This window comes from Labeo rohita, chromosome 14 (assembly GCF_022985175.1).
Source record: "Labeo rohita strain BAU-BD-2019 chromosome 14, IGBB_LRoh.1.0, whole genome shotgun sequence".
NCBI classification, from domain to species: Eukaryota; Metazoa; Chordata; class Actinopteri; order Cypriniformes; family Cyprinidae; genus Labeo; species Labeo rohita.
The window spans coordinates 3141850-3154393 of NC_066882.1; the positions used below are offsets into that span (position 1 = coordinate 3141850).

Here is a 12544-nt window from a genome sequence, read left to right on the forward strand (position 1 = left end):
AATTCTGAAATCCGTAATACTTGTTCTTCCTACTTCTTAAGATCACTGAGCATTTGTCCTGTGATGTTTTACGCTTATGTGGTATGTATTGATTTCTAAAGAATTGCATTAATGCTCATAGGTCCAGCATGTGAATGCAACATCTTAGGCTTAAATATTTGTAATCATTTATTGAAAAAGAATAGTATTAATATGCCGTAGTACAGACGTGGAGTTCTTTATAACTTGTAAATGCAACATTTTATAATCATTTCCTTTTAAATTTGAGTCATATCCCTTCCTGTAAAAATCCATCAATTACAGTATTAACAGCAACACCTATAATCACAGGCTGAGGACTCGCATGCTCTTGTCCTGATGCCTCATAAGCATTTGTAGAGTAAATACCCACCCACCCTTGCACATTTTACAAGCTTAGTTTATGTCAAGTAGAGACAACTTTCGCCAGACACACCCCTAAAACTTGGACGTGGTGGTCTGCGTTTCTGATTGGTCGGGAAGCACGACTGACAACACCTGCTTAACTCCTTCATCCAAATTGACACCCGGACTCTGGGAAATATATCCAGCATCCATCCCGTCTCCACTCTCACACGCTCTCTGTGTCATCTCGATCAGTGACCACCTCAGATCCCGGGCTGACAGCCTGCTATCATTTATCGCGCAAACTGAGTGTAGAAATGTTGATCAAATGCGCACTAGCCTTGCTGCTTCTCTCCGTCTTGGGGGAAGTGGTGGGAACGGATAACGTTGACGCTCACGAGGGTCACCCCGAGAAACCGGCCAGTCAGAAGGGACGTCTCTCCTTACAGAACACAGGTAAGAGAATGCGAGTGTTGCGACGCTGCGATCGCACTCGAGACTGAAGCCCGAGCTGAGACTTGTGCGTGCGGCACGTGTGAGCCGCGCGGTCAGAACGCGATTTCAGCGCAAAACCGGCCAGCGCACATCTCATCACGCGTTTTCCGAATACGCAGGAAGACGATATCTCGTAAATACGGAGCTCACGTAGAGAAATACAATCTCTTCGTAAACTATTAATAGCGTGCCACAAGGTAGGCAAAGATATACGGTGACATTGCTGTCAGGTTCGCGCGTGTGTGTCTTATTTTCGAGCGCAGAGTGGGCTTGTGTTTACCTCCGACATCCTCGGCTGGTATTTTATTATTAACTGGCATGCAAAGTGCTCGCACGATCATTATAAAGAGCATCATCAAATATAAACGCACGCAACTTTTGTTGCATTGCGCGGGCGAGCAAGTTAAACCTGTAATGTGGAGTGATGCAATGGCTCTACGTGTTGCACTACTAGGTGGATCAAACTTAACCTTTCTCACGACAGAAAGACAGTTTAATCCCGTGCATTATGACAATGAAATACAGCTGCCATATATGTATATTGAACAACTTTCGCACGGGACTGGCCCGAGTAGCAGCGTGATCCCACGCACGATCCACACGTCCATTTGCGCACAAACGCCAACAGCTCAGTTTATCTGTGCATCTCCATCAGCAGAGATGCAATACATTTAGACTCAAATTGGTTAGTGGTCATATACAAAACTCGAAAAACCTCTCATATGCTGTTTTCTGTCCAGCTGAAATGCTTGGAATACCTACATTAGAATATTTAGGATTGTTGTAAGTGATATCTTTAAAATAGCTACTACTTTTCATATTTCAAAAACACTACAGAATCTTTGTGTGAAAATAATAACCACTATGTCACAAACATTAGCAAAATAGATACTCAGAGAATGATATCTGATTGTCTTCTGTCTACTTTTTATAGAGACAAACATTGTGTGTTTGACAGTCAGTTTGGCTCATATGATGTGATGTTAGAGAAAGATAGTGAGAAAATAGTGCAGTTTGTAATGTGATAGCTGCAGAGCTTTTTACTTTTCGTGAACTGTTTTATGCTCTATGCTTTGACTTTTTACTGACATAATGGGGTTTAAATTTCACAGTGAATTTTATGTACTGTCTGCATTGCATTAGAGTAAATGCCATGATAAATGTAGTCATTTTTTTTACAGCACGGGAATCGTTCCTTTTTTAAAATAAAAGTCCTTAAATGACCAGTATACATAATATGTTTGCATTTGGTTGCAGTTGTAAAACAAAAATGTTTAATGTAGTTCAGTGCAGCTTTTCTCTTATTGCTGTTCTTTAATAGGACATTACTAACGGACACATCACAAACTAACGTCTATTTGTTATCAGTGCGTTTGCAACCTCCTAATAAGTGAGTATTCTTCATGCATTATGTTGGAGCAATCATATTCTTGTTTCCATATGCTATTTGCTTGTCTCTTCTTCCCTCGTTGTTCTCTGAAACTCAGTAGTCGTTGTTAATCTCTCCAGCAAGGTAAAAGCAATCTCATCCTGCCCTATATACAGTTAACCTTGCTTTTCCACATCTCAGGCAGTTGCTGCAAGATGCCTCCCAGTTTGATGGACTTTAATAGCATACCTTAATTACCACAGCGCGCTCTCTGCTAAATTTGTCCCCTAAATACAGTTCTTCAATTTTCACAGGAGAAACAAAGCCGGAAAATAGGCCTCCGCATTCATGTGTTAAAAGGTTGTGTTGAATATATTTCTAAAGCAGCTTTATTCCTTATATCAAAATAGACGTGTTGTAGAGATCGATTTGGAAAATGCTGCCCAAAATCATGTTGCAAACTCTTTATTTAGGTTTATTTATCTTTCTCTTCTCTGCAGCTGAGATCCAGCACTGTCTCGTGAGCGCAGGAGACGTGGGCTGCGGCGTCTTCGAGTGTTTCGAGAACAACTCCTGCGAAATCCGGGGCCTTCAGGAGATCTGCATGACCTTCCTGCACAATGCCGGCAAGTTCGACTCGCAGGTAAGCACATGGTTGCACCATTCTCCCACGGGGTTCATGTCCCTCAGTCGGGTCCAGAGGATGACCCTGCAACCGGCCCGGCCAGCTGGCATTGCTTCCAGCCTGGCTTGTGTTTCACAAGGTGCAGGTGGATTTGTTGCAGAGGGTTTCGAGCTTGTAACGTGGTCAGCTGTAGCAAAAACAGTTCTACTATTAGTCCCAGCAGAGAAAGAAAGGCTGCAGATCTGACAGGACTCTGTTTTAAACACTCACAGGGCAAGTCCTTTATCAAGGATGCACTGAAGTGCATGGCTCACGGCTTACGGCACAAGTTCAGCTGCATCAGCCGAAAATGCCTGGCCATAAAGGAGATGGTCTTCCAGCTTCAGCGGGAATGCTATATGAAACACAACCTCTGCTCAGCTGCTAAAGACAACGTCAATGTCATGGTGGAGATGATACATTTCCAAGACTTATTTCCTAAAGGGTAGGTATCACACTCAGCGTGTCAGCTTTCAATGCTCCTGTTTGCATGCACTATATGGTGTCCTGTTTGTATGATTCGGTATTGTTTGCATTTTTGCGAAATAGGCTGAGGTTTTATTCATGTCTCTTATAATATAAATCTAATGCATGCATTTTACTTGGAATTGCATGACTGTATAGGCCCATTTGGTTTATGTTTATACTTTGAATATTTATAATTATGCAATTAGTTGTAATAATATAATATAATGCATTCTGGTCAAACCTGCAAGAATTAAAAAAAAAAACAATGTTGTTCCAAACCTGTATGACTTTATATTTTGATATTCTGAAGAACGGTGGTCATCAAAACAGTTTTGATTCCCATTGACTTTGATCAAAAAATATAATGGAAGTCAATGGGAACCACAACTGTTTCTTTAAAAATCCCTTTAATTATTTGATTATCAATATTTGTGGTTAGATTAAAAAAAAACAAAAAAAAAACATGAACAGCCAATTAATCAATAATCACGTCAAGCCTATTTTCAAGTAAGGTTGTTTATTAATTAAATGCAATTCGATGACATAATGAATAGTCATTCAAATTGAGTGTGTTATTTCCTGTTAGCTGCATGTTTCTAGGCAATTGATGTTTTTTCCATTTTAAAATACATGCGGAGCTACGTAAAGTTAATTCGAGTAAATTAATTTATTTATTCACACACAGAGTCTGAGGAGCAGCTGCATCTCATGAAAGGTCTGTGTGTCCACACAGTCACTGTACAGTGACATAAACTGTCCTTCCAGTGTCTTTTCCAGCACTTTCAGTCAGCATTTTAAAGCAGAGCAGCACTGATTTTAACCGTGACTGACGCTATCTTCCCGCTTTCTTAGGCCGTACGTTGAGCTGGTGAACATCCTGCTCAGCTGTGGAGAGGAGGTGAAGGAGGCCATTACGCGGAGCGTGCGTCTGCAGTGCGAGCAGAACTGGGGCGCTCTGTGCGACAGCCTGAGCTTCTGCGCGTCCATCACGGCCGCTCCGGCGTCAGGCGGCCTCGAGCGACGTCCGCCGCTTTCCTCGCATTCGGACGGCGAGCACCACAAGGGCGCTCGGCAAGGAGACAAGGACAAGCCCGGCAAGGTCGGGTTCGGTTCCCACACGAGAAGTCGGAGCCAAGGGCCGCGCCGCGCCAGTTTAGACGCCGGCCCTGCCGAGCAGGAAGACTCGAAGATCGGCGACATTCGGAGGTGAAACGGCAGGATCACCTGAAGTGACCATGACACCCCAATCCCCAACTTAACAGACTCAGCAGACCTCCTAATTCAACCCATCCACCCTCACGTCTCCACAGTCATTCCAGCACTCCCAAACTGTACATTTCGCAGGGTAAATGTGGTGCAGCTTTTTTGATACTCCAGATGATAGGACAGATTGTTGATTTTGTAGAATTAAGACCAGTGCTTTTATGTTAGTTCTAATACAGCATCTCTATTTTGCGACTCATATCCTCCTTAAGATTCACTCACCTTGTTTATTTATTTTATGCTTGATGCAGCGTTTGAATATAAAACATGTACATATAAATCTATGTATATCTATATTTATATAAACACGTCTAAATATAGCCTCCATATTCAGTCATACTCTATGTAATATAGTGCAAAGAATGCTCGCTGTTGTATTAGTTACGTTATTGCACCAATTACGCGTCTGACTGTAGATATGTAAGATATGTTTGTTTGTTTCGAAAACGTGCGTGTAATTGTTATTTGAAATACTTGATTAAATACAAGCTGTACAGGATTGAAGTCCAGGTCTAGCACATACGACGCTCTGTGCTTCATAGAAGGAAAACGAAGTGGAAACAACGTCCAGAAACGAGCTTATTGTGCCTTGAGAATATTACATAGAGGCTTTTACCCCGAAATGAACTGTGGAACCCAAGCAGATGTATTATAGAAAGAACGTCTAGCTGCCTCACGTCTCAGTGTGATAAAGCGCCCTGAAAGTATCGCTTGAGTCTAATGTGTATGCTGCATTTCTGGGCTTTGCCCAAACAGATTAGCTGAACGTAGGAACAACTTCAGCGCTCGGTGTCTCATGGAAAGCAGGCCTGCCTGTGCTCGGGCCAAGTCCACAGCCAGCCACTGGTGTTTCCAAGTAAAAAATAGCATTTTTCTCCCAGAGCCACTGAGAAGAGCCAGAAGCTGGAATTGTAGTCGGCTGGCCTTAGACCCAGGAACTGGGTTAAGTCTACATAAGAAGCTCAGGGTATTACTGACAATAATATTGAAATGGGTGAATTATTGTTTACTATAGCTACGGAAAGAATTGTTTTGGGTCCTTGCCACGTGATTGGTTAATAAAATGTTCGGAGCTGATTGTTGGTTTAGGAATAAGGAACGGCCTGTACAGTTCTGCTATTCATCAGCCTAAAGACAACAGTAGTTACTTTGACCAATCATATTCTTAATTCACTCAGGTATTCCAATGAACATATGGGCAAAATGTGATCAACTTTGGGTTTAAACCTGGAAAACATTTGCAGATTGTTACAAGGAATGGAAAAAATCTGTGTACAACTATTACATTGAATAATAGATTCCATATCGGTACAGATAGCATGTGTTCCAATTGTTTTAGAAAAATAAATACTAAAGCTCATTTCGTACTCAGTTGTGTCTTTCTGAATATTTTTTTTCCACACACATTTTATCATGATAAAAGTCAGCAGTTAGACATTTATTTATAATATGTGACCCTGGACCACACAACCAGTCTTAAGTAGCACAGGGTGTATTTGTAGCAATAGCCAACAATACATTGTAGGGGTCAAAATGATCATTAGGATCATTAGGATATATGTGTACTTATAAATAAAGATCATGTTTTATGAAGACATTTTCGCAAATTTTCTACAGTAAATATATCAAAACTAAATTTTCAGTTAGTAATATGCATTGCAAAGAACTTCTTTTGAAATGTAACTTTTTGTAAAATATTTTTGTTCAATAATATTTTTTGATTATTATTTAGAATTTTGAGGGGATTTTATGACAATATGCAATATTTATACAATTTTAATGAGCTATTTTTTCCCATTAGAAGTAATATATATATATATATATATATATATATTTTTTTTTTTTTCAATAAATGCAACATTTCACATTAAAACACAGTGAACACTGATAAAATTATTTTTTTTTTATGTGAGAACTGTGCCATTTGGTGTCGTTAAAAAATAAAAACTTGTGTAATGTAATTTTTTTTTTTTTTTTTTTGCTTTTAGATATACATTCAGACATTCTAAAAGACTACTTCTTGTCATGGTTTAGATATTTTTGGTTAGATAAATATCAGGTTGCATTATGATTACAATCAAACACTAAAATACATGAAAATTGCTCTCCCCATCTCACATATTCTCAAACTTTGCTCTGTTGCAGTCTTACCAGTTAATTTCTGAGTGCGTGTTTGTGAGAGAGACTCTTTTGTATTTCTCCATTTATTCATTTTATTTCACATATTCTCAACATTTGCTCTGCTTCATTTTTATCTGTTAATTTCTATGTGTGTCTGTGTGTGTTTCTGTTTGTGTACGTGCATGCGCATGCGTGGGTGTCTATTTTGCGCTCTTGATATTCTAGAGTGTCACTCCTTGATTGCTGTGCATTTTTTTCTGCACGGCGGCTGATTTGTAGTTGGTACCATCAAAAGATTCTCTGAGTTTTCGTATTTTTTTGTATTTCCCATTCATTTCCTATTTCGGTCATTTTGACTGCGAAGGAGCCAAGACTTTTTTTGTGACCCTTTTACATATCTGAATCATGTCCATGATTTTTTCTTTGTGTGTGTGTGTTCACATAGCTAATGCAACAAAAGTCACCAAGTGTCATCTCATTCCGATGAAGCTACAATTTTTAAAATTTCAAAATATACATTTTTAACCCAGAGGGTTAAAAAAATCTGACCCTTATGACTGGTTTTGTGTTCCAGGGTCACATATATGATCATAGGATATCATCAGATGTATGACAACGATAGCGGACATCCAAACAAATGTTTTATTCTGAAGATGGGTTTGAGCTGAAGAATAAATGCTGTATCAGATGCAGGTAATCAGTCCAGTGCTCTCTCTAGTAATAGAGTGTTTTTTCGAGGCCGCCATTTTGGCGGCACTGAATGTAAACAATGCCACTGAACAAGACAAAACACGCATATTTTGTTGATTATTGCTACTAAAAATGATCAATTATTGTCATGTTTTGGGATGCACTAATCAGTTGGACCGGGAAAACAGTTGGAGTAGTATAGCCTGTCAAAAGTTTTAACAAATCAAGGAAAAGAGTACAAAAAACTGTCTTGAGGAACAAAAGGTGTTTGTGGTTGGCCAAACTGAACCAGGATTTCCAGGGCAAGAATCTTGACAACATTCGTGTTCATTCTTATCATTTCCGGCCGGGTAGATGACATGTTAGGCTAATATCTTAATTAATATCGCTTGTACATATCTTTACTTTAGTTTGTCAAAATATTGCACCCTTTCCTGTTTACTAAGTCCTCTATATGGTTTAGGAGCTTCCACTTATTCTTCTATGGTTTAGACAGCATAAATTGGCAGAACAGCGTATTTAGTACAGGGTTTGTACAAAGTGCTTGAAGTACATGAATTTGACATTTTAAAATGTAAGGCCTGAAAACCCCTTGAAAACAGCAATATTCCTGAAGAGGTACTTGAAAAGTGATTGAATTATTGAAAGATCTATGAAAATCTATGAAATAAGTGTTTAATATCTTTTCTTGCAAATTTAAGCAATTCAAAAAACTAAATACTTTTTTTGCTTATTTCAGTTATTAAAACTAGTTTAAATAAGTTAACTTATATATATATATATATATATATAAACAATAAAACAAAGCTAGTTAGCTAAGCCAGTATCGATCATTCATTTCAAGCGATTCACTAGAAAAAAAACAGATCAAATTAAAAGAGCCAAAAAAAAAATTCGAAGTACGTATCACCAAATAATTTGATTTAGATCAGGACTTCAAAGCGTGTATTGCAAATAATTTGATTTAAAGTTGAATTTCAGAGCAGGTTCACAAATCTTTTGCTTCACGTCGGAACTTCAGAGTGGGTTCGCGAATCATTTGATTCAGATTGAGACTTCGGTGCAGGTTTGCGAATCATTTGATTCAGTTCAAAACTTCAGAGCGTGTATTGTGAATCATTTGTTTGAGATCAGGATTTCGGAGTGGTTTCATGAAAATTTTTTTCATCAAACCATTAAGACAGTACAGTTACAAATCCCTTATGGTTACGAAAATTAACCATGGTTTTAATTAAAAAGGAGAAGATATTGTTTGATAAGTCAGATCTCTGATTGAAGAAAGACTTGAAAAGTCCTTGAAAGTCCTTGTATTTTATTTCACAGTATCTGTACTAGCACTGTGAGTAGTACATGAACCATGCAATCCATGCTGTTTTTTTTACATCCAAGTATCACCAATATGGCCGCGCATTCGGGTAACTGACCAAACTGTGCTGTAAGTGCAAACCCTCTGTATCATGTTTGACCATCATCCCTATCAAAAAAAAAAAAAAAACCTACAGTCATCGGCCTCATTCAGGACAGTTATGAGTCTGAAGGGAGGTTGAGCATACCAACATGCTCAGAACGGTGGAGATGATAGTGGACTTAAGGAGGAACACCCCAGCATTACCCACAGAGGGTGATGAGTCCCCACAGACATTAATCATAGTAAAACTCAATTCAAACAGGCCTGAATTTCCAAGAATCTGCTTTCTTTAAGAGAAAAAAGTTAGTCAGGTCCATGTCGTCTGGAGCCAGCGCCCATGATGTGAAGAGCGTTCCTCTTGACTGGCACATAAAGCTGTCAGGGCGTGTGGCATGGGGTTGGCGCCAGGCTGAGCTGCAGCGGGCACCTCCACCAGCCTCCTGCAGAAACACTCAACTCATGGCAGCAGTGGGAAAAACGCTCTTTCTCTCTCGTCCGAGTGGAATGAGACCACCGCACCGTAAACAAGCTCCCCTACACTCTGGCTCGGGCTCTCCTGTCATAGGGCTGAAGATCTATAAACAGGCTTTATGAGGCTCTGGTGGCTGTGGTCGAGCAGCAGGCGAACTGGTTCTCAGGCTGGGCTGCTGCACCTAATATATGACAGGCCAGCACCACAACAAAGTGGCCATTCTGAATGCTGATGAATTTACTGAGCTGGAGGTGTGGGTGATCTGCTCATGCAGTCAAAACGCATCGTCAGGCTCTCAAAGAGCCACGTTTTAAGAGACGGCTGGAATGGTGCGGTTTAAAGCTCATGCATCAGTGCTGGGACATCATGCATAATCAGCTTGTGCCTTTAAAAACCAATCAATCAATTAGTCAATCAGTAAAAACTATCCACCAGGCCTTAGTTATTGTATTGTATCAGGGATATTTTTGTATGTTTCCTCAGGAAAAAAAAAAAAAAAAAAGTGTATGTCACGTGATAATGATTTTAGAATTTAATTCTGCTTGGATCAGTGTGACAGGCTCTTCTCTTTGTAAAGCACTGCGTTACTGCCCTCTAGTGGTCATTTATATACAACGCTTGAGAAATTAACAGCTATGTTCAAGATTTGGAGGTTAAATTGAAAACTGTTAGCTTCGAGTAATGCAATGCAAGGAAAATGTAATACTTTGGAGAGTTGTAATTTGTTCTGTTCTATTTTTGATTCATATATGTGACCCTGGACCACAAAACCAGCCATAAGTAGCACATTTGTAGCAATTTTATGGGTCAAAATGACCAATTTTTCTTCAAAAAACATTGTTAGGGTATTAAATAAAGGACATGTTCCATGAAGATATTTTGTAAATTTCCTACCATAAATATATCAAAACAAAATTTTTTATTAGTAATTTGCATTGCTTAGAACTTCATTTGGACGACTTTAAAAACGCTTTTTTCAATATTTAGATTTTTTTTTTTTTTTTTTTTTTTTTTTTTTTGTAGCACCCTGAGATTCCAGATTTTCAAATAGTTGTATCTCAGCCAAATATTGTCATATCCTAACAAACCATACATCAATCAAAAGCTTATTCATTCATTTTAAAAAAGTTACCCTTATGACTAGTTTTGTGGTCCAGGGTCATATTTGTTTTTAAGTAAGCCTAAGCCTAGACTTAATTTTAAAACATTTGCACTTCCATTTGCATTAAATGCTTAAATGTGTTTGTATTTTTTAATGCATCAAACAATAAATATATAACAAAGACAGAACAGATAAAACTTCTACAGGTATAAAATTACATCAAATCTGCATGTAAAGTTTTGTAAACAAAACAAAACAAAACACAAAAATAAATATAAAAGGTAAAAAGATAACATACAGAGAAAAACCTTATACGTTAGTGGTATTACCAAAATTAGTGGTATTACCAAGTTATTTTTCTTGTTTTTAATCAAGATTTAAGAAATGCATCATCTTCAATTAAGAACCGTGAAAAGTAGGCTGTGAATTTTTTTTTCTTATAAATAAAAATGTTCAAAATGGGATTTAAAAAATTACCAGAAGACGGTTTTATTCTATAACGCGGAAAATTTGTGTAGTAAAATAGCTTAACACACTATTATCTACTTCGTTTTTAGTATTCTGGCAAAAAAATATGTAGACATTCACTTTAGTGAACTCTGAAAAATTTCTATTGTCTATATAGTCTTCAGTGGTAATCAGAACTGTTTGGTTACCTACATTCTTCATGTTTGTTCTGCATAATAAAAAAAAGGTCATACAGGTTTGGAATAACACAAGGGCGAGTAAAAAGAATTACATTTTTTGGGTGAACTATCACTTTAAGCATTATTATTCAACTTCTCTTTGTTTGAAGCTATAGTATGTGACCTTAATTAAATATTTCTGCCAGTATAATTACCAGAGCGACATGTGTTTATGTTTTTTGTGAAGAAGAAGAGAAGAAAAGGTTTACCTTTTCTACTCTGTTGAATGTGGTAATATATGAATGAAACTGTGACAGCAATATCATTGCTATGTTATAATCCGCCACCAGGAGGCAGATTCAGCAAAACTTTAGGACAGAAAGGCGGCTAGATTAGCAAATGTGCTACAATTTACTTTAATTTCTCAGACAACATAATAGTAAGTGTTATACATTTGCTATATTGTTATAAATCATATAAAATATTAAGTCTAATTGGGGAAAAATGTACGGGGTCTCCATCTTCTGAACAGGGAATGTGTTTTGGAAGACAGTCACTTGTCCAAAAGACATCCAGTGGCATTCATGAACTCAGCTGCCGGATGGTCTGTGAAATCATACGGGAGGAACCAGCTGCAAAAGCCCTCTTTAATTATGATTAATATAGTGACAAAGCCTTTTTGAAATATGAGCATATGAACATGTTTCAATGTGAGCGAGTAGTCAAAACTATTCTGAGCCATCCAAAGGCGCGCAGGTCATCGGACTCCCATCGGGAGCAATCATGTTACTGTCTGCTCGACTAATCCACTGCCAAAGCTGTGAACATGAGTTTAGAAAGAAAATTGTTATTTCCCGAGACATGCAAGACAAATGATGTGATGACAAAACGCACAGCTCCAAATCGCCGTATAATGATTTTCTTCTATTGTTCTTCGTACAATATTAGAGATTATCTACATCTGATTTTACAATCCTCATATGTTGTTTTGTTGAGCAACTTTAGCGTTGCCATTTTTATTTAATTTTTTTTTTTTTTTTTTTTCAAAACTGGCATGAATTAATAATGTGCTCTTAACTTTCAGTGATTAAATACACAAAATGGCGTTTTAGGTCGTCTTATAGTTTGATTTATAATTAAATCTTTGTAATAATAATGACTATAACCACAAAAAAAACTACATATGAAATGTCATTTCAGCTTTTCTATCTTTCACGTTAAAACTGGGTCCAGTTATAATAGCCCAATAATTTAACCGACAAATCGTCAAAATTGCCGTATAAACCCACAAATAAAGAATTTAGAAACAATCCGAAAAGTTGACCTTGGTTTTATAAAAGTGCTTAATTAAAATCTAGATGTAATCGGACGTAAAAACATATTGCAAGCGAAGTTATGTAAAACTGTGAAATAATTTTACTATTTGAAATAATTGATTACTATTTGAATATATTTTAAGATGTAATTTATTCCTGGGATCAAAGTTACATTTTCAGCATCATT

General features: G+C 37.7%; 1 protein-coding gene across 1 annotated transcript; it reads left to right on the forward strand.

The window, feature by feature from the left end:
- The first annotated feature begins 449 nt into the window (after positions 1-449).
- Positions 450-4688, forward strand: stc2a (stanniocalcin 2a). Its single transcript, XM_051127014.1, has 4 exons — positions 450-819; positions 2728-2870; positions 3125-3336; positions 4212-4688. Exons 1-4 carry the CDS (start codon positions 681-683, stop codon positions 4567-4569), a joined length of 852 nt encoding a protein of 283 aa, XP_050982971.1. The 5' UTR covers positions 450-680; the 3' UTR covers positions 4570-4688.
- The last annotated feature ends 7856 nt before the right edge of the window (positions 4689-12544 follow it).

Excerpts from the sequence above, each read along its gene's own strand:
- stc2a (XM_051127014.1), top strand. The coding sequence starts at position 681 with ATGTTGATCAAATGCGCACTAGCCTTGCTGCTTCTCTCCGTCTTGGGG. Across the intron at positions 2,871-3,124 it reads CCGGCAAGTTCGACTCGCAG|GGCAAGTCCTTTATCAAGGA; the intron begins GTAAGCACATGG and ends AAACACTCACAG. Across the intron at positions 3,337-4,211 it reads CAAGACTTATTTCCTAAAGG|GCCGTACGTTGAGCTGGTGA; the intron begins GTAGGTATCACA and ends CCGCTTTCTTAG.